At 42.3% G+C, this 23,041-nt stretch overlaps 1 protein-coding gene across 1 annotated transcript in view; it reads left to right on the plus strand.

Annotated features, from left to right (window-relative positions):
- Window positions 1–18,038, plus strand: part of LOC104391799 (anthrax toxin receptor 2-like) — a gene marked incomplete at its 3' end in the record, with an annotated part of 35,969 nt that extends 17,931 nt beyond the window's left edge. The window contains exons 6-8 of the mRNA XM_010001145.1: window positions 8,231–8,291; window positions 9,902–9,997; window positions 17,969–18,038. Of these exons, the coding sequence (XP_009999447.1) occupies window positions 8,231–8,291; window positions 9,902–9,997; window positions 17,969–18,038 (227 nt within the window). The remainder of the gene's footprint in view (window positions 1–8,230; window positions 8,292–9,901; window positions 9,998–17,968) is intronic.
- Window positions 18,039–23,041: the final 5,003 nt, after the last annotated feature.

The raw sequence follows: 23,041 nt of genomic DNA on the forward strand, positions 1-23,041 counted from the left end.
TCACCATTTCATTCTCTAGAACAAAAATAGCAAATAAGTCCATGACACCAATTAAACACCTCCTGTTTTACTTCCATTTCCTTTTTACTGCCTCAGCAATAGTGGAAAAAAAGGTTTTAAGTTAAAGGGAAAAAAAAAAAGGACCAAAGCTACCAGTAGTACTTATAAATGACTCATAGAAAAATAAAAACACATGGAAATGTGGGTTAAGCCCAGGCCTAGTTCAGCCAGTCAGAGCAAATGAAGCAAAATCATTTTAAGAACTAAACTAAGCACCTACATGCACTCTGTTTTGATAGGTCCTCCTTGACTCACTCCAGCCAGACAGGCTGCCTGCCCAACCTAGCTCAAAATGACAAAACCAAACACTAGTACAACACTGTTTTCACTACACATTCTTCTGAGTTTCACAGCTCTAAGATGGGAAAAAGGTCAAGAAGGTATCAACTTACTATAGAAAGGATGAAAGAGCATTGTTCCACAGGCTCAGACAGCTTCACACAGCTCAAATCCAGAGTTTCTAAAACTCACTTAAAAACACTGTGCCCTCAAGCAGCTATACTCCTGTCTGCCCCTTCAATTGCTGCTCTCCAGGCCAGTGGTACAGGTGTGTGGCATTCCCTGAGGAGCAGCACCCTGTGGGAGCCCAAAAGGTTTGCAATCCCTAATCAGGAGACAGCCATGGAGCCTGAGTAGTGCAGCTGATCATCTGTGCACAGATCCAACTGAGACTAGTAATACTAAAGGTAGTTTAAAATATTCTTGCATTGCAAGGGCCATCTCAGACGCTCTTTTGTGAGTTAGCTTCTTCTGGGATAGGCTTCCAATGAGGTGAACAAAGAGGGGCATGTTTGGAATTGAACTATAGGGAATAAAGGTGATTGGAAATCCTTAATTGTTCAAAACATTAGCATGCCATGTCTGATCAAAAAGTGTCAAAGATCTCTCTTCCTCCATCAGTTCACAATTACACTTACCTTTTAACTGGGAAACAAGTGCCTTACACATCTCTATATAATTTTCTAGTTTCAGAACAGTAGACTTAAAAATTCTTATGGTGGTTCAACAAAGAATCCAGCTGTGCTGCTGACCTGCCCCAAATTCTGAATTCAGCATATAGTTCTGGGGAGGAACAGATGCCAAGTGAGTTATGATTTATGGTGCTGACTGCTGCCAAAAACTTTTGAACTGCAAACTGAGGCTAAGCAAAATCGAATGGTGCTATGAAATAAATTGACATTTAGCATATTTTGTTAATTGTCAATGTACAGTTGGGTTGCTTATGGCTCGTTACTAGTGCATTGTTCTCACCATTTCTTGGAACGTGAAATTCATGAAAGTGCTAGAAGGGCAGGTTGTTGCCTGTGTGTTGCCTGTTGGCCTGTGTGTAACACTGTACCACATGGTACAGCTCTGTTCCACAGTTATGTTCTGAGTGTTTGGTAGTCAAAATACTTAAAAAGCTGCAGGAACTGTACTACTTCACTATTTCAACTCTGATAACTTTTAAGAGGCTGTAACAAGGGTGAAAAGTGAGTTAAAGCAGAGCTGGCAGTCCCTGCCAAGTTAAAGAGGTACTGGAAGGTGCAAAAGGCATGATTTCCATGGGGAGAAACGTTTGCATAATACAGGGACAAGATCTGTGACAAGGCAGAATTTAAAATCAGTGATGGAGTTTGCAAAGACTATAAGCATTAGTGAGCCTTATACCAGATAGTTTATTTGGCTGCCTTTTCACAATTTATAGCAGAGACAGCTGCCTTTTCTATGCTAATGTAATTATTTGCGTAGGTGTATTGTTTCTGCAGCTTAAATCTAACAAAAACATGATTCTGTTTTTCAACTCAGACACCTACAGGTCAGAAACTGACAATGTTTCTGTAAAACGCCTCTAATTGAATTTAATGTTTTATTAATGACAAAATGTTAAACAACTTATTTAGGAAGTGGGCTGTGAAGTTATGTGGGCCTTTGGGAACCTTCTGGAGGGAAGAAATCCTTACCACTGGTAAGGATTGCTGTGGATTTTAAGTACTGGTTAGCAATCCAGTTGTTTAGAAAAAAAAAATCACTAGCGAAAAGGGTTGACAAACCCTGTGTGTTGCCTGTTGGCCTGTGTGTAACACTGTACCACATGGTACAGCTCTGTTCCACAGTTATGTTCTGAGTGTTTGGTAGTCAAAATACTTAAAAAGCTGCAGGAACTGTACTACTTCACTATTTCAACTCTGATAACTTTTAAGAGGCTGTAACAAGGGTGAAAAGTGAGTTAAAGCAGAGCTGGCAGTCCCTGCCAAGTTAAAGAGGTACTGGAAGGTGCAAAAGGCATGATTTCCATGGGGAGAAACGTTTGCATAATACAGGGACAAGATCTGTGACAAGGCAGAATTTAAAATCAGTGATGGAGTTTGCAAAGACTATAAGCATTAGTGAGCCTTATACCAGATAGTTTATTTGGCTGCCTTTTCACAATTTATAGCAGAGACAGCTGCCTTTTCTATGCTAATGTAATTATTTGCGTAGGTGTATTGTTTCTGCAGCTTAAATCTAACAAAAACATGATTCTGTTTTTCAACTCAGACACCTACAGGTCAGAAACTGACAATGTTTCTGTAAAACGCCTCTAATTGAATTTAATGTTTTATTAATGACAAAATGTTAAACAACTTATTTAGGAAGTGGGCTGTGAAGTTATGTGGGCCTTTGGGAACCTTCTAGAGGGAAGAAATCCTTACCACTGGTAAGGATTGCTGTGGATTTTAAGTACTGGTTAGCAATCCAGTTGTTTAGAAAAAAAAAATCACTAGCGAAAAGGGTTGACAAACTGCTAAGTTGATAAAGTTAAGATAAACTTACATGTGCACTTGCTCAAGCCTGAGGAAGATTAAGTTACATGTAACACAAAACTGGGGCTTGTAAGCCTCTGAAAGAGCTTGAAAGATGGAGGCAGGTGAGAATCAGACAAGGTAGGACTTGAAGACAAAATGTGAATGCCAGTTTGCATCAGTTTGAGAGCTAAACAGCTCCAGTTCTGATCACTGCATGCTTCACTGCTGTGAGTGGGTAGAAAGTGTTTTGACATTAAGGGCTAAAAACATGGAAACTCCTCTAAAGGACAGAGCCTCTGAGAGCTGCATGTATGCCAGATTCTACAGGGCTGTTGTGGGAGGCAGCTGAACCTAATTTTCTGTATGGGACATCAAAAGCTTGATCCAGCAAGGAACATCTTTAACTGCAAGCCGGGATGTCATCCCACTGCATTGAAAAGAAGATTAATATGCTTAAAGTTGCACATGAACATAAGGAATACAATAACTGGCTCCCAGACAGAGCTGGGCAGCCCAGCGGCCAGTTTTCAAGTGACCCTGTCTGAAAAGGCAACCTTCCTCAGCCAAACAGAATCCCAGTGTATGGCAGCAAGTTTCCATCATGGGTGAATTTCCTTTTAAGCACCCATGGGATAGCCTGGATACATTTATTTGGGTAACTTCTGCTCTCTGAAGTATTCTGAAATGATTAACTTGCATTACTGAGAAATGCTATGGAAACTGTACAGTATCCATTCACTTAATAGCCATCAGCTGCAATTTAACTAAAAGCCTCAGAAGCTCCTCTGCCTTCAGCCAACCCCCAGATGCTGTGCCAGGCAGTGTTGTGAGCACCCAGCACAAGCTGTGTTCGTGCTGCTTGTTTCTGAGGTAGCTGTTGGACTAACTATTCAAAGAAAACAGCTTTTTTTTTTTTCAATTCCAGGTGCTTGGTGGCCTGCTGTTGCAGTATGGCAGGGATGTAACAAGTGCTGTGTACAGAGGAGCTACAGAATAGGGCTTCCTCAGCAGTCTGTTGTGGTAGAAAAAGTGCATGTGCCAGGCCTGAATTTCATGTCTCCTTTTCTTAAAGTACAGGAGACTGACTACCTTGAAGAACAGAGCTCTTCTGCCTTTGCTTTTTGCAGCAGCCCCACATGCTTCCCAATGAGCCTGAAAATGGCAAGCCCAGAGCTGTGCATGTGATGGAACCCTCTCCACTGTGATTAGCCTTGATGTGTTCCAGGTGTAAGCAGTTCCACAGAGCACAGTTCTGGCTCAGACCTGAAGGAACCACTCCTTAGTTCCTCCACAGTTCTCCATTTCTGAAGCTATAAAACCACAGGATGCAGGCTAACAGGTCTTGATTCTCTTTTGCACTTTTTTTTGGAGGGTGAAATGTTTTATTCTGGACAGCTAGTGTTCAGGGAGGTGGCTAGAGGGAAAGCCTTTGCAAGGCTGGGAAAAGAGAGCCCTATATTTGGTGAGGATCTCTGGAAATGAAATGGATTACATCAACTTTCTGAATCTGTCCTTGCATGCTGTTAAACTGAGGCAATTTATAGTTTTATTTGAATTTATTTTCTGTCAGCAGTGTTTAACTACCCTATCCAAGGATGGCCTTATATAGTAATTATTTCTGCTTTTCTTGTGGGTGGTAGGTTTCTAAATAATTAATTTGCAATGGCAGTTGATCCTCTTTGATTATCCTGAACTGGTAAAAAGGGAGCATAGTGCAGAGTTGTGTTTTTTTTTAGTTCCTTTCCATCTCAATAACTTTGCAGCACAGGTTTCCAGAGCAAAAAAAGTTAATTTTAAATTGTTAGGGGTGTGGGGAGAAGAGGGGTGAAATTATATGCATGCTTTGGTTTAATGTGCTTCTGTAAGACACAGCTGAGCTCTGTTAAAAGCTGTTACTGTTGAGACTGGTCATATCCCTCCTGGTGGGCTGCAGAAGTGACAAGGATACTAGGCTGGAGCTATGGATGAAAGCTCCCAGGCACTGTGCCTGAGCCCAGTGCTCACCCCTTTAAGCCACACAGTACAGCCCCAACGCCTTGAAAAGGGGCACTTAGGCCATCAACATGCACTTCAGAAAATCCCTCATTAGCTGTTGCTGAAAGAACATTCCACAGGGCTACCATATATTCCAAAGAGTGAACCAGGAACAGCCCTGATCTGGAGATATTAAATGATGAACAGGGATCATAAGGGAAAATGGGTAAGATTTCTTCACATAATTTCTCCTCAAGAAGAAATGAGCTTTTTATTGGAGTGCCCTGTGCAAGCTTGGAAGAAAGAGTTTGCATGGAAAGAGGAAAAAATACTAGCTAGAAAAGAGTGTGAGCTAGAGCCAGGAAAGATTAAACAAAGGCCACAAGTTTCTATGTGTCCTTTTAAGATGTGAAAGTACTTTTCCCTTCCCCCACAAGTGAAAGAAGAGGCCACTGATGCCTTGACAAGATTTTCAGGTGTTCTGTTGATTGTTAACTGCATTGCCATAGCCTTGTGAGCCAGACTTTTCAAACTGGTTGTGCTTGGTACAGTTAAAGGGGTTTGACCCTTTGCAAGAACACTCAGATTTTTACTTAATTCATGGGAAATTTGGTTCTGCGTGTAGTTTCACTGTTGCTTAGAGGGAGTGATGAGAAGAACCCAGAAAGTAAATGACTGAGCAAGATATATGCTTTTAGGTTGATTCCACCTGATTCCAGCAGAGTCTTTACAAAGTTTTTTATTTCTGCTTCTTAAGGTTTCTTGATGATTGTTGTTGAAGGATTTTCAGGGACAAGGCATTTTTTAAAGCATGGACTATTGAGCAGCTTTTTGAAGGATGGAAAAGAACTAGTTAAACTTGGAAAACATTATGTATGTAATGTATGTTTTATTGGGTGCAAGTTACAGTCTTAGGCTACCAGCCTTGCAAAGACACTGCAGATCTCTGAACAGTACAGCTTTCTCAAGCCAAATGAAGAACAGGAATAATTAAAAAATTAGTGTCAAAGCAATTGTTTATTTCTAAGAACAGTATTAAACCCCAATATTTTCCTGCTTTATGTATAAACATGAATTCCATGCTGCCATACAGGAAGTCAGTGTATCCTGAGCCTTATATTGAAATTCACTTTTGTTCATGAACTGGGATTATTGAATCTACATCACATTTTGTCTCAGTTGTGGTTGTCCCCCCACTAGTTTATTCTGAAATCCAAAGTCAGTTAAGCATGTCCAAATAGTTCTTCTCCTGTTTTATATTGCATTTGGAAAAAGTTAGAAAAATCACTATCAGATACAGTGCAATTACAGAAATACTACTTTCCAAGAAAAGACAGATTGTGTCTGTCAGTCTTTCCCTCTTCCCAGTTCATAATGTGGCCCTGCCTCATCAGACAGTGGGCATGTGGGGACAAGAGTTGGAAAGTTTCTCCCTGTGCTACTCAAAAAAAGTACTCAGTGGGCTTTGATACTGCTGACTGCTAGATCTGTACTTTGCATTAAAGCAAGTCTAGTCTCTGACTTAAATATGACTATACATCTTCAGAGGAAATACTCCACAGGTTTTTACAGTGAAGGAATAAAATGCTGCATTCTTTCTGTATTTTATTTTGCACAAAATATTCCCTCCCCCCTCCTTCTGCAAATAAACTAAGTAACACTTCCTTTCTCTACACTGAAGCAGAAATCAAAAAGCTAAGTCCTTTTTTGGAAGTGAGATGAGATCTGCAGCTAATATAAACTAGTCAACTTGCACCAAACTCCAGGCTACATTTTTTCCAAAGATCTCTATTGCTGTGTTGCATCCAAATGTATGTGCCTGCTAGGTCTCTTTTTTAAATGCTACTTAATGTTTATAAACATGAGTTTGAAGCACTAAAAAGATAATTTGAGCACAACAGTTTGCAGGGAGTCAGGTGATGCTGAAAATGTTAAATGCAACTGGTTATTCTTTTTCTTGGAGCTTGGCATCCTTTTTGATTATGTACAGTGACAAATATTGTTTCTGCTGGGTCTGGATAAGTAACAACAAAACTCACCACCAAATAGAGTAAAAAAAAAAAAAGTATTTAAAGGAAGGAAAAAGGAGCTAAGAATAAGAGAGCATTACATTTACTGCTTAGGAGGAGGCACATTTTTGGTAAATAGGGGTAGAGAGGGGACAATCATCAAACTTTGTACTATGCAAGTGATTAAACAAGGACCTAAATTGATTCCACAGACGATTACATATGAATTCCTACTAGAAATGTATCACTTAGTACAGGGCAAGGCTTATAATGACATTGCAAAAACCTTCTGAGAGTAAAATTAAAAACCAATGGGGAAAATCACACATTATTGTATGAAGGTAGAAGGAAGTTAGGCTGTAGCTTGTGTTTAGTTCTACGTACAAGCATCAAGGGGCTCATTTCCCTGGAGTTAGCTGAAATCCTGCTTAGAGGAGGGGGATTAACACTTTGGTAATAGATATCACACCTCCTTCCTGGGCAACAGTAACCAGTAAGAGATGGGCCCTGCTGTGGGACTGAGATCCAGGCAGTGGGAGGAGAGCATGGTCTCACCACTAGATTCCAGCAACAGCTGTAGTCACACAAGCTTGACCTGTTTCTTCTGAGATGCACCATTTCCAAATGGAAAATAAAGTGGTCTGTAGTGATCAACACCTGGGTGCTATTTATGCCTCTGCTTTAGTGACTATGCATAACTTGATCACTCTATGTATTTGTAAATGGTAAAATGTAACTTGGCTGAAAATAAGGATAGTGCCTGAGACCTTTATAAGTACCAGTTGGTTAAAGGGGTCTAGTTCCTCCTTTCTCTTACATTCCATTACTTTTATTTCCAAGTCACCTGTAGGAGAATTGTTGTGTCCCAGCATTCTGGAACAGTATTCCCTGACTGGTTAGAGAATCAGAGCAGTACAGCAGTGAAAAAAAATCCATCTGACAGAAGGCAGCACAGTCAAAAACACCTTGCTGTGCTTTACTGAGGGCAGTATGCCAGCACTTGGAATAACGTGCAGTTGGCTTCATCCACAGATTGTTGGAAGACTGCTTTTGACTGGGTTAGATTTTTGGATCAGGCTTCTTGTCACTAATTTCTGGCTTAAACATTAGGATTTAGGTTCGTGGAAAATTACGTTAGGAATCTGGACCGAAATTTAAAGACCAAAATCAGACATTATTTTTTGAAGACTGTCCTGCATTTAACCAATCCAAGTCTCATGAACTTGCAGGCAACTTGACTGTGCAGGTGTGCAGAAGTTTTACATGCTCAAGGCAATGTCCTACTGAGCCAGACTTGTGCAAATCAAATCTGTAGCTGTGCATGTGTATCTTCTAGGCACAAGCGTTTGTTTAAAGAATGTTTCTCACTGAAATAGCACTCTGAAACCTACTTATGACCAGTTTCCTCTTTTGCAATAGGTTTTGAAGCAATCATGCACTGAGATTTTATATTTGGAGCCATCAAGTGTCTGTGTGGGAGGTAAGTTTTTATAATTTAAAAATAATATTCAATTATTGTAGAACTATGATTTTCTTATTTTACTCAGAGGAAAACCCCACAGATTTCTAGAATAAAACACCTCTATCTCAAAAAATCTCCAGAGAATTCAAGAAAGATCTGATCCTTCTCTGTTAAGTAAGTTTTTTTTCCCTCTGAGGAGCTCTTCTAGGGCCTACTTCAATAATTTAGGTAATGCATGTAGAAGTTTGAGATGCATTTAGCTGCCCCTCTCCCATTAGTCATACTCTGCACTTGCCCTGGTAGTCAAAGCAAAGATATTTAGTCTGTGACACTCACCTACTGTTTCACCTATGGTCACTCAGTTACCTGCTGGGAATGCTGATAGTGCATTTGGTCAGGAAAAACCACAAACTGGTCAGGACAGTTTAGTGGTCAGGACAAACCACAAACTGGAGCACAGAACTGCCCTCTATTACCCCTCGTCCACCCTCCCAAGGGAACGTGGTAAAAGGAATCAGGGAGAGAGACTTCAAGGTTGGAAATTGAAACTGGAACAAGTTTACTCTAACACAGAAAAGAAATTACATGAAGGGTGAAAACAGATGTATCAACTTATATACAGATACATACAAAACTGATCTTGATGATGGCAGGAATAGATGGGTGAGAGTCCCTTGTGGCAAGGCTGCCTCAGGAGAGAGGTCCACAGCTCCTCACAGCATCCAGTACAGTTGGATTCTGGAGAACACATGGCGAGTTGAACAACCCCTGAGCAGCACCAGCTGCAAGGAAGAAAGATGTGGGAAAAAAAGAGGCTGAGCTTCCAGTTCTCCTGGATTTTATAGAGCATGGCAGGAAGTGGGAGGGAATACTGACCCCTCTCTGTTCCAACCCTCCCAGGGTCCTAAAGACCCTCTCTCTTGTTACTCTTTTATTTGTCATCAATCTGCCAGGTCCACTCAAACTATCACATGCATGTTCATTTAAATTCATGACAGTATTTCTAGTGCCCTGCCTCAGATCTGTGAAGCAGCGAAGCATTTGACTGCATTTTTGTGTAACAAGTGGTTTGAGACCCATCAAAACAAGGCAGTTGCAAAATCTCCTTGTATTGATATTTTTGTAAAAACATGGATCATCTCAATGAAATCAGTGGCCCTGGTAAACAAAGTTTTCATTCCTCTGCACAGTTCACAAATAGTGTGGCCCTTATGCAACTTCCAGACAAAGAGAACTAAGGAGAAATGTTTTCTTTATCTGACACCACAGGGGCCTGATCCAGCTTTGGAGAGTCATCTTGTTAGGAGACCCAGATTTCTCATTTATCAAAGTATTCACTGAGAATACTTAATATGCAACTGAGCCCCAGATCCCCTTGGTAGTCAGAAATAACTTCCATTTTAATAGGGCTGCCTCAGTGATAAAGATTTGGGAACAAATCTTTATTTTTCCTACAGTGAACTAAATGGAGAATGCAGTACCAGGGTTCCAGTAAAAAGGAGACCTGAGTAAATTTGTAGCATTGCTATGTTGTGCCTCATTTTATTGCAGGTTATATTGAAATTTTCCTTTCACTTCTTGCAATGTACTAAAGATTGGTGATACTGGTTTTTTCCTTTTCTCTCCAGAGGAGTTTCAAGTTGTTCTTAGAGGAAGTGGCTTAACCCTTGGTGGGAAAACGGATGGTGTTACTTGTACCTATCAAGTGAATGGAACTACAATTTGTAAGTATTCAAGTTAGAGGTGATCTGCCATTATATTTCCTAATAAGCAATTTATTTTGCTTCTTGTGACCTCATTTAATTAAAAACAAAATAGAAAAATATTTAAGAGGAGGAAAATAAGAAAGCTCTGAGGATTATTAGTAAAGAGGACGCAAGTTATTTCACATCTTGCTTTGTGATTTGAATTTGGTATTGACTGCCATTAGCTGTGACCTGTGACTGGGGTTTGGCAGCCCAGGTGGCCGTGTGCATTAGCATGGCCATAACTGTCTGGTTCCTGGTACTCAGTTCAGCAGATGTTTGAAAATGAAAAACACTCAACTACAGAGTCTACTGACCAAGTGCCCCTTCTTGTAAGAAGACCCAAGCCAAGACATAGGCTCTCACCATGATTCCAAAAGCACTGGTTTCCAAGCTGCACTTACCTTGGTGTCTTGGTACATCTCTGCCCATGCTGTCTGCTTTACCAGATGTAGAGCCATGGTGCTGTTTGTGTCATTGGCATGGCAGGCTGTGGGTGTCCCTCTGACTAGGAATCCTCTTCCTGGAACTTCTGTTATAGCATAGAATAAGGCCAAGTCAGAGCAGCTGGTACTGTTTTGTCCCTGTGTTTTGACATGGTTCATCAGCTAATTTTCTGCAAAATATTCAGGACTAGTTCTTCTCTTCCTCAGTCTCTTAACTTGCAGCAGGGCAGATAAAAAAAATCATGCTATTCCTGCTTGTGCTACATGATTCCCTGCACTGGCACAGAATTGGGATTAGTCTGCTTGTGCTACATGATTCCCTGCACTGGCACAAGACAAATGACCTCAGAAAAAAATGCTATTAGTGAAAACCTCTGCCTTTTTTTTACACCCAGTAACAAAAATGGATAGCTAGTGTAAGTACATCCAACTTCTTGCTCTAAGCAGTATCCCAGACTGGAATATGACCAAGAACAGACCTGTAGAAAAAACCCAACTCATTTTTTCCCTACCTAATATCTGATTTCTGTATTAGCTTGTCTTAAATTCCTACCCAATTGAACCAGTGTTTCCAGTACATTTTCTTCCTTTCTCTGGATATCATATATGCTTGAATGGGGCTGCCAATCTTTCCTGCATGTTAAATGTCTAAAGTCATTTGGAAAAAGAACAAAAACAGCACAGTAGTTCTGGAAAAAGGCAACCTGTGTAAATAAATTATGCTTGTATACATTTCAGTTTCAATTAAAATTGTCACCTTTGTTCCTAAGTTAAGCTGTGGCTTCCTTATTTACACTTGTTGCATAAATTAGCTTTATAGAGGTAGAATTTTGACAGTGAAAAATTATTGCTGCAGTTGTGTATTTTCATGGTGTTCATTTCTTACTTGGAGAAGTGGGGAAACAGACTAGTTTAGTTCCAGGTGAATAAAATGAATTTCACACTAAGGTAAATAGAGACTTTAGTAACATGACCTGAAGATACTGGAACGAAGATTTCAATTTAATCAGCTGGCTTGCAAGTCATCAAGACTCCTCAGTTCTATCCCTGCTTCACTTGTCTCCACCCTAGTCTGTCCATTTGGGAAATTAAAACACTAGCAGGTACCTTCTTCACATGGGTGCTTGAGGCTTGCATCAATATGGTTATGTTTGTAGTGGCATTCTGTCCATTCCACATCTTCAGAGGGAGTGCATTAAGGTACTGGTGGAGATAAGGACCTACAGAATATGGGAGTTTAGGAGGGATTTAGCCATTTCCATAATCATCACAAATTTAAACCTCCTCTGTCCTGCTGGTGACTGTGTCTAAAAGTCCAGGCATTATTTAGTAGCAATGCTAGCAGCACACACCAGCAGGCTTATGGTACTTAGAATGATAGAACTCTTAGGTTGGAAAAGACTGTTGGGATCACTGAGTCCAACCATCATCCCTGCTCTGCCATGTTCTCCCCTAAACCATCTCCACCAACACCACATCCAAATGATCCTTAAACACATCCAGGGATGGTGACTCAACCTCCTCCCTAGGCAGCCTGTGCCAGGGTCTGACCACTCTTGCTGTGGAAAGATTGTTCCTACTGTCCAGTCTAAACCTGCCCTGGTGCAGCTTGAAGCCCTTCCCTCTTGTTCTGTCACTGATTACCTATGAGAAGAGACCAGCACCAACCTCTCTACAATCACCTTTCGGGTAGTTGTAGAGACTGATGAGCTCTCCCCTCAGCCTTCTCTTCCTCAGACTACACATTCCCAGCTCCTTCAAGTGTTCTTCATCAGATTGATTCTCACCAGCTTCATTGCCCTGCTCTGTCCTCGCTCCAGCACCTCGAGATCTCTCTGGAATTGAGGTGCCCAAAACTGGACCCAACACTCCAGGTGTGGCCTCCCCAGTGCTGAGCACAGGGGGACAATCACCTCTCTACTTCTGCTGGTCACACCATTTCTAATACAAGCCAGGATGCCATTGGCTTTCTTGGCCACCTGGGCACACACACTGGCTCATGTTCAGCCGCTTGTCAGTGAGAACCCCCAGGTCCTTTCCTGCCAGACACTTTCCAGCCACACTTCCCCAAGCCTGGAACATTGCATGTGGCCCAAGTGCAGGGCCCAGCACTTGGCCTTCTCGAAGCCCGGACCATTAACATTGGCCCAACAATCCAATCTATCCAAGTCTCTCTGTAGAACCTCCCTGTCTTCATGCAGATCCACACTTGGTGTCCTCTGCAAACTCACTGATAACACACTCTATGTCCTTACTGAGATCATCAATAAAGATGTTAAACAGAAACATCCCAACACTGAGCCCTCAGAAACACCACTTGTGACTGGCCCCAGCTGGATTGGACTCCATTGACCACCAGTCTTTGGGCCTGACTGTCCAGCCAGTGCTTGATCCAACAGATTGTGTGCTCATCCGGGCCATGAGCAGCCAGTTTTTTTATGGGAGTTCTTTGGGGAACCGTGTCAAATGCTTTTTGGAGGTCCAGATAGACAATATGCACAGCCTTTCCCTCATCCAATAGTTGGTTCATCAGGTTATAAAAGGAGATCAGGCTCATCAGGCAGGACCTGCCTTTCATAAACCCATGCTGACTGGGCCTGATTCCCTTGTTGTCCTCTATATGTCTTTTAATGACACTCAAGATGATCTGCTCCATGACCTTCCCTGGTACCGAGGTCAGACTAACAGGTCTGTAGTTTCCCAGATTTTCCCTTCTGCCTTTCTTACAGATAGATGTTACATTTGCCACCCTCCAGTCCCTTGAGACCTCCTCTGTTACCCAGGACTTCAGGTAAATGATGGAGAGTGGCTTGGGGATCACATCTACCAACTCTTTCAGCACCCTTGGATGTAACCCATCCGGTCCCATGTGCGTGTTTAAGTGGTGTCATAGGTCTCTGACCACTTCCTCTTTCATTGCAATGACCTCATTCTGCATCCCCTGTGATGGTGACAGGGACAGCCTGCTCCTGTGCCTTTCAAACTTCTTTCCTGAAGTATTTCCAGCCTTCCTGGACTCCTTTATCCTTCAAGGCAGCCTCCCAAGGGTCAATCAGTCTTCTGAACAGGTCAAAGTTTGCCCTCCAGAAGTCTAAGGTGTATCTCCAAGGATAGATCCTTGTATCTCCAAGGATCTAAACCAATCATCTCATGATCACTGTGCTCTAGATGGTCTCCAACCTTTACTTCCCCTACAAGATCTTCCCTGCTCACCAGAAGCATGTCCAGGAGGGACACCCTCCCTGGTCAGCTCACTTGTCAGCTGTGTGAGGAAGTTCTCTTCCACACATTCCAGGAACCTCTTGGAATGTTCCCTCTCTGCTGTGTTGTATTCCCAGCAGATGTTTGGGAGGTTGAAGTCCCCCACAAGAACAACAGCAAGTGACTGGGAGATTTTTCCCACTGATTATAGAAAGCTTCATCCACCTCAGTTTGGTTGGGAAGTCTCCAGCAGACTCCCACGGTGATATCAGTTTTATTGGCCCTTAAACTCATCATGACTATTTTTGATTTCCAAGCTCTCATAGCATTCTCTAACACAAAAGGCCACTCCACCCCCTCTCCTTCCCTTTCTATCCCTCCTGAAGAGCTTGTAGCCATTGATTGTGGCACTCCAGTCATGTGATGCATCCCACCACCTTTCTCTGATAGCCACTATGTCATAGTTTTCCTGGCGTATCACATGGATTCAAGCTCCCCCTGTTTGTTGCTCATACTGGGTGCATTGGTATAGATGCTCTTCAGATGAGCTAATTATTCCAACACCTTTTTTCCACTGTGGGCTCCATTTCCTACCAGACCCTTCTCAGGTGCTTCCATGATTTCTAAACATCTATCCTTTCTCTCAGATGAAACAACAGAGTAAGAATCCTCCCTAGTCCACCATCCTTCAAGCCCTGGCATGTTTCTCTCAGGCTTGTTCCTAACAGGCCCAATTATCTCCCTTCCCCTTCATATCTAGTTTAAATCCCTGTCAGTGAGCCCTGCTAACTCCTGCTCCAAAAGCCTTTTCCCTCTCTGGGACAGGTGCATCCCACCTGCCACCAGCAGGCCAGGTGTCTCATGTAGCAGCCCATGACTGAAAAACCCAAAGCCTGTGGCACCAGTCATGTAGCCATACATTGATCTGCAGACTCCTCCTGTTCATCTCTTCATCCTTTCTTGCAACAGGTATGGAGGCAGACACTACCTGTGCTCCAGACCCTCTAACCAGCCATCCCAGGGCCCTGAAGTCTCTCTTCATTGCTTTTGCACTCCTGGTAACAATTTCATCACTGCTAACCTGCAAAACCAGCAGTGGACAGTAGTCAAGAGGGCTGTACCAGATCAGAGAGTTTCCTTTATAACATGCCTTATCCCCCAGGGAGGCAGCAGACTTCCCTGTGGGATGGGTCTCATAAAAAAATGGGCCCTTCTGTTCCCCTCAGAAGGGAGTCACCTACCACAGTTACTCTCCTTTTCTTCTTAGTTGAAGAAGTCCTAAGGCATAGGGGTGAGTGACAAGCCTTTGGTGACTCACTAGATGGATCTACCCCCCCCCATCTTCATTTGCCCAGCCATGAAGTTCCAAAGCCTCATACCTATTTTTCAAGGGGGGCAACGGGGAGGGTGAGGGGGCTGTGAGGGTTTTCACTTGCCTCTCCAAGCAGGGACCTCCCTCCATTCCTCTCTGTCCTGTGAGTACCCTCCTATCATCAGACAGAAGCAGAGCATCCATCACTTGTTCAAGAACTTCTTCCTTCTGCCCTTGCCTCAGGGTGTGGCTCCACCAATCTATTTCACTTTCACATTCTCTGATGCTTCTTAACCTTTCTACCTCCTCCCTCAGTTCAACCACCTACCTGAGCAGATTGTTTATTTGCTCACATTGCACACAAGCTGTGTCAATGGCTCCCATGAGTGGCAGGTTGTGGTGCTGGTTGAATCGAGGGCTGTGCTGCCAACAATAGCCCCTGGGAACTTGGATTGTGATGTGCTCTGTGCTACAAGTGGGGCATGAATCTGCAGTGGGGAGTGTCCAGAGAAAGCTGCAAGAATGGGCAGAAGTCCAGAACACCAGCTGTAAGGAAGGACAGAAAAGTTCAGTTTGTTACCTCTACAGGAAAGGAGAAATGGCCAAAGTAATTGTTACTTATGGTTGCTGCAGGGCTAAAAATAATAAGCTAGGCTCTCCAAATCTGCTGAGAAGAGAACAAGAGGCAACAGGCTTCAAATTCTACATGCCCTTGCCTCAGGGTGTGGCTCCACCAATCTATTTCACTTTCACATTCTCTGATGCTTCTTAACCTTTCTACCTCCTCCCTCAGTTCAACCACCTACCTGAGCAGATTGTTTATTTGCTCACATTGCACACAAGCTGTGTCAATGGCTCCCATGAGTGGCAGGTTGTGGTGCTGGTTGAATCGAGGGCTGTGCTGCCAACAATAGCCCCTGGGAACTTGGATTGTGATGTGCTCTGTGCTACAAGTGGGGCATGAATCTGCAGTGGGGAGTGTCCAGAGAAAGCTGCAAGAATGGGCAGAAGTCCAGAACACCAGCTGTAAGGAAGGACAGAAAAGTTCAGTTTGTTACCTCTACAGGAAAGGAGAAATGGCCAAAGTAATTGTTACTTATGGTTGCTGCAGGGCTAAAAATAATAAGCTAGGCTCTCCAAATCTGCTGAGAAGAGAACAAGAGGCAACAGGCTTCAAATTCTACAGCAGAAGTAGGTGAGGTATTAGGAGAATGGTTCTCACTGTAAACATTTCCCAGGCCTGGAATAGGTTACTTAGAAAGCCTTTTAACAGCTTGGGTGGGTGTCACTGAAGAATGTGTGAAGTGTCTTGCCTTTTGAAATATTTTCTGACTTTGGTTTCTCTGCTTCTCTGATTGTGCAGTCTTTTGCAGCACAAGTACAGCTGCTTTGCTGTGGTAGAAATAACTATACTTGGACAGGTTGAAGCCCTGAAATACTTGATTGCAGCTGATGTGAGAATATCCTAATAGATCTCTGGGCTGCTTTTTTTTTTTTCCCTTGGCTTCAGGAAAGAGTGCCCTGAAGCACACAAAGGGAAGGGAATGGCATAGTGATGTATTTATTTGCTGGATGGGGTTTTGCCAGAGGCCTGCTACAACTCACCTAGGGTCTTGTCTTCAGCAGCAGACAACAGCAAATGTTTAGGGAGTAGTACAGGAAGGACATGGGGAAATTGAACTTGACCCTTCCCCTGAAATGCAAGCTCATTCTCTATAGCCCTGTGTGGAGCCCCAAGCAGTTTTGTCTGAGCTAGGCTAGAGAAAAAGGCAGGAAGGGCTCTCTGAGCAGTAGCAGGGGGAAGGAGAAGCTAGGAGAAGTGTCTCCAAATCATTGCATTCTCCTCCAGGAAAAAGCAGTGGTATCTCAGCAGAACCCTAGGCATCTGAGGGCACAGCAGAGGGTAGTGGCATGACAAAGTACTGTACTGTTGGAGTTCCCCTTACTGATAGCCTAGGCTCTGCCTTGGGACCAGCCTCAGAGCAAACCCTTATTTTGTCAGTTCTTCTTTTAGAAGATGAATTTGGCATGTTTCTCTTTTTGCATTTATAAAGAACCATTACCAAATGCTAGAAAGGAAACCTGCCAAATGTAGCTGTGGGATAGAAAAATAATCTATGAAACATACCATTAAGACAAAAGCATATGGCAATGTGCTAATCCCCTCTTCCCCACCTTACAACTAGCCCCAGATCTAGGCCAAGCAGTCACTGCAGATTATAGCACTTAAGAAAAGCTCATTTATGCTAACAGCTCCTCCTTCAGCTGCCCCTGAACTGCTTACATGCCTGCCTGTTCCCTAAATGCAGGACAGAGTCATCTCCAAGTTTATCTGGCAGATCATTTATCTGCTCTTATCTCTAAGTCAGGAAATAGTCCAGGAGCAGCTCCAGTATAGAAATTAACAGTCCTACGATGGGGAATTTTGGGAATATGGTTCTGTGTACAGGAACAAAATTTCTCCCAGGTTACCAAACGCATGACATAAAAGAGCTCCTTCCTCTCCTAGTCACAAGTGCAGCAAAGGACATGGTGCTCTGCAGATAGATCATTTGTGAGCTTAAGAGTCTGCAAACAGCTAGAGGCTCAAAACCTTGAGAAACACCAGAGAAATAGACACTAATTACAACTAATGAAGTAGTCTTTGAATGCAGTACATGGGGTTGGGGCTAATTAGAAACAAACCTTAATCTTCCACATATTAGGAACCCCCTAATAGCATTCTCATTCTTTGCAAAAATGGTCTTAATTCTAGGAAATTGTCCCTCTGGAAGACCATGAGCTGACTTGATTAAAACAAAGCATCAAGGTGCTTTAAAAAAGCAGCAGCTTTATTCCCTCACTTGGGCCTGCCTTGCTTGCAAGTTCCAGTCTACCAACTGAGAAACCAGTGTACTGTGAGAAGGGGAGGGACTTCAAAGCATCTTCTAACACATCAGCTCCTTATTTAGGCAGCTCAGTACATTAAGCTTGTGTGATTTGTTTTTTCAGATGAAAAACCAAAAACAGTGGAATCTGATTTTTTGCTCTGCCCTGCACCAATCCTATACAAAAGTGGCCAGTAAGTACTTGAAACAAATGCCATCCTATGTTCTGCTAGAATTGGGCTTGTTATTGCTGACATGAATCATGAGGGAGTTTGGCTAGAGGCAGTCTTTTGTTGTTTTTAAGGGGGGTGGTTTGTTGTTGCATATTTTTTTCCCTATTCTTGTGTTATTTCCCTGGAGTATTTGCCAGCTTTGGAATGGACTTTAAATAGTCATCTGTGACCAAACCAACTTGGACAGTGCCTTAAAAAATGAATATTCAGCCAGTTTATTAAGCACTGAAAAGGCCTGGCTTGTCATAAGTTTTATGCAGATTAGCTGTTTTAACAGGGCATAATATGCTCTCTTCTGGATAATCTTTAGGCTCATTGTTAAATAGATTACATTATCACTGACACTTACAAGCTATTATTAAAATTATGTGTCAGGATGCATAGCACTGCTCAATATGTAATGATAAAACAAGGCACTAATTTTAACAGCAACAGCAATCTCATAACAGCACAGTGGCTAAACTGCAGTTCTAGCCTTATTCTAAGTGTCACTAGCCATGGCTGCACATTACTTCTGGCCCTTTGAGAACTAATCCTTCCCTCCTCCTCTCAAATTCAGACATGCCCTAGGCTTTTAAGATCACTTCAACTTCATTGGTCAGATTTGTGATATTCTAAGCTAATCAGAAGTCAGAGAACTGCATGTCAGATCTTGGCCCTGTAGGAGGGTGAAGGCTTTTAGGCTGTTGGCTTTCTCCCTCTTTTGCAAGTTGATCTTCTTAGGGAGTTGAGGTGAGGTTAATATTAATCCAGTTTGGTGCAGCTTTGCATTGTCTTTTTCCTCTGGCAATTGTTGGCAGTTTAAGAACTAAGCATAGATGATTTTCAGTAGTTACTCTTCCAAGTTCAGCAACAATCAACCACCTCTGCTGTGCTGTAAGACCAATAGCAAAACCCCAAATGCAGCTGTTTTGTGCATCAAGTGGCAACTGGGAAGAGAAAAACTGGAAAGTGGTAGCAGAAAAAACCCTCTAGTGATTAACCAAAGTGGAAGAGTGAGGAAGTGGAGTGGAAGATCTGCATCATAGCCTCTGTGCAGGAGCCAAAGCTCCCTTCTAGGGACTGAGCTCTGGTTTGTGGCAAATCAGGGAAAACAAGCACAGAAGGGATGAGTTTCATGCTGTTATGCTTTCCTGATACTCAAGGTGCCTTATATGCAGCTGTGTGAAACATGAACCTTGTCCTATGTGCAGCAGGACTTTGTTAGACCTGTGTGCTTTTACATGAAACAGTGCAGGCTGAGCTAGGCTGCATGTAGTTCTGTGCCAGTTGTACAGCAAAACAGCTGCAGCAAACTGCTGTCTTAGCTAAAACAAATTGTCACCATGTGCAGCTGTAAGAGAACTAACTTTGTCCTCAGAACCACACATCAGCCAGGTTCACCATCTCTCAATGCCAAGTGTGTCAGTGGAGTCACCTCACAGCAGAACAGCAGCAAGTTAGGCCCCTGGTATCAAGCACCCCAAGAGCTGAAGCTGTAAATGCTTTTCCACACACTGTTAGTCTGAGAGCATGCAAACAGCCTGTCCTGCCACGTGCATGTGAAATGCATGGAATAATTCTAAAGATCAAAGCCCAGTAGAAGCTATTTGAACAGGCTGCGTTTTTTCTTACTCTGGACAGAGCCTGTCTGGCCCATGCAGCATTACTCACCATCTAGTAATTGCAGTGTAGATCAAGCACCTAATTATGGCACATGTTTGCAAGCAAGAATGCACAAACAATACACATGAAGTTGTAGAGGTTCACAGGAAAGGGGTTTTTTTTCCCCAAAAAAAAGTTACTATATGAAATACACTTCCATAACCTGATATTGAAGTAATTACAGCTCTGGCCCAGACATAAACAGTTCATTATGCAGAAGATTGACAGCTATGGAAGATATGTACATACTTGAACTCTTGACTTTCCCTTGGCACAGCTCAGACTATTGCTGGATAACTCCCAGTAATTCCTCATGTTAGTGGAGCTAATATTAGTTGCTAATGTAGCAACAACCAGTCTGCTCTTTTTAGTGGAATTACGAGCAACACAAGCAAAGTAAGCTTTGAGACTTTTAAAGCTGCAGCTTTGTTTCTGGGTAAACAGTACCCACACTTAAGTTCATTATATTGTACTAAATGGAGACACTTCTTGGTGACTGATGAATTTGCAGTTTTTGCATGCAGTAATGTAGAAACCCATGTGGAGTAGACAAAATGCCAAAGTACCCAGGATATTGGGTTGGTAAACTCCCAGTCTCCTGGACTTAAGCCAGAATTTGTCTACTTTGTTTCCAGCTGCTGGCTGCATTTAGTGAGGAACCTCCAGAAGGCCAGCTGTAGATTTAACCAAGCATTCTTTTCAAATACTGTTTTTTTCACAGTTCTATGTAGCAGATGGCTGTGGTTTCCTCAGGTTATGTGACAACATGACTGTGCTGTGTGTGCCATTTAAAGTACCTCCCTGTCATGCTACTTCAAAAGTCCAATATTACACAGTCTGCTTATGAAACCAGCTCATTTTAGAAGACCCCTGATTAGCTAACAGATGAGAATTACTTGTGATTTCTCCAAGAGCAACCTATGCATGATAAAAAGTGTTGAAATACTTCAGGAAGGTAAAGCACTATGTATACTCTGCATGAAGAGGAGGAGTCAAACCCAAGCTGAACTGCCTTACTTTGTGTGCTTGGAGAGATCTCTTCCATACTGCAAGGGCAAGTGTAACATTGCAGCTCATCTATTTACTAAACAGGAGTAATTCTATTGCATTGACCATTTAAGACCTATTCTTGCAGAATGTTTGAGAAAGTCAGTTCCCCTTCTTAGCTCAGGCTTGAATTTTCTGTCCTGCCACAGCTCAAGGGAACCAAACAGAATCAGAGATTTGACTTCTCTGTCACTTTAGATGTTTCTGTTGTCATTGTGCTTTGGAAAGACAACAGAGCCAGTGTCTTTCTGGAAGACCAATACAGGAAAAACTGGTGTATATTTTATGTCTAGGTTCTTGCACTAGGTTCTTTCTTTTGTTCTCTTCACTTTGCTGTGAGTTCTTGGAGTAGACATTCAGAAACTCTGTAGTCAGTAGGCCTGACTTCAGAAACAGATGGCTTCTGTTGCTCTAAGCCACTGCTAAAATTCCCTCTGCCTTCAGTTGAAAGACTTGCAGAAGAACATACATTCCTCTTACTTCCTGAACATTTACCAATTTACTTATTTGATGAATGGATGACAAAAGTTTGAACTACAATCCAATATTTTACTGAAATATATACATGCCTGTTTTCTCAGTTTGGTTAAACACTGGTTTCTCATTGGAGCATTACAGGAAGAGATTTTGGATTTGCTGGTGCCTACTGAAAAAACCCAATTTGATCTTGTGCAAAAGCAAAGCAAGAAAGGTTAGGTCTAGGCTTGGCACTGAATTATTCAAAATGAACCAACATGTTGAGAAATTATCATTGTTCTTAAAATAGTTCAGAGAACTACGTAACTTTATTTTTTAATGCAGTGTTGCTGGCCAGCTTCCACCTTAATGCAACCTGCACTTGAGTTCATGCAGTGTTTGCTCTGAGATTAGCTTGTAAAATAAAATGAGCATTTACCCCAGGGTCCAACAAGATACATAAGCCTCTCAACTTGAAACACATTGACTAAGTCTACCTGAGCACGTGCACAAAGAAGTGATTATGTGTTTCAAAACCCCAGCAGAAGGGCAAGCATCAGGTTAAGGTGGATGCCAGCTTTCAGGTGCCCTAGGACAGAAGTGGGCAGCATCTTTCTCCTTGGTCTTGTAAGCTTAAGAAGTAGAAAAGCCAAAAAGGACAAATCCAAACAAACCTGAGTGCAAGTGAAGCCTTGTTTGCAACGACTGTGAATTCATGATCAGAGCTCACGCAGAGGTGGTAACAGTCTGCACTACTGGGTTTTAATGACCTTATGGCCTCCATTCAAATAATGATGGCTTCAGCTTGTATATATCCCTTCCTACATCCTGTCCAACATGGACAGCTGGTGGCACTTAAAGAGCAAAGATTAAATAGGAATTATTTTTGTGTAGTAGGAAGGAAAATGACTATTCTTGTATTCCCAAAGTCTTCACTTCCACCAGTTTTAAGGTAGCTGACTTCAGTTTAGTCTCCAGTGTGCAGGTCACTTGGAACAAAGCACACAATACATGAAATCTGTTAAATATAATCAGATTTTTTTAATGTATTGCTAGTAGTGAGAGCTGTTGGCAATGGCACAGGTTGACTAGTGGTGACTTTAAAACCAGTTCCTATCCAGCCATTCCAATAAGGAGTTACTGAAGGAAAACAACCTTACTGAGCAAATCGTACGAGTGTCTTAATGTAATTAAAGAATAAATAGCTCAAACTCTTACAATTTTAAGAAGTAACAACTCCTGTTCTATAAAGACAACAGAGTGGGAAATCATCCCTAGGCCTAATCACATTGCTTCATGCTTCTGGGCTGCAAAAGCTACCTTGAGACATGCTCTTATTTGGCTATTAACCAAATTTCTCACAGGAGGAGCCTGTGTCATTCAAGTCATTGTTCTTCCTGTTGACAACAGCTGCTTTGCTTGTTTTGCACTCATTTGTGAATGGGATGACAGCTCAAAGGGAATTCTGAAGCAGAAACAGCCTTGTGTGTTTTCTGCACAGTCAGTTCTCAGGTCCTTAGATCTAAATTTTTGGTTTTTTTCTGGATTATGGCTGATTTCTTTTTGGTCCTGTCATTACAACCAAGGTATTGTTCCTTAGCCCTTTGGAATAAAAAGATGAGGGAAGAAGTAACTATGTCCTTATTTTATGTAGCCCTTTCAGCCTTTAAGTAACCTTTTTCAGACCTATCTTAACCACCTATTGCATCCATGTGTCTTCCTCTTAAGTAGTTTCTCAGCTTCTCTATATATGAAAAAAAACTTGGGGTTCTGTTTCACTTTTGGAATTGTTGTGGGTTTTTTTTCCCACAGCAGGA

The sequence above is a fragment of the Chaetura pelagica genome, unplaced genomic scaffold (genome assembly GCF_000747805.2).
Source record: "Chaetura pelagica isolate M959 unplaced genomic scaffold, ChaPel_1.0 scaffold931, whole genome shotgun sequence".
Lineage (NCBI taxonomy): Eukaryota > Metazoa > Chordata > Aves > Apodiformes > Apodidae > Chaetura > Chaetura pelagica.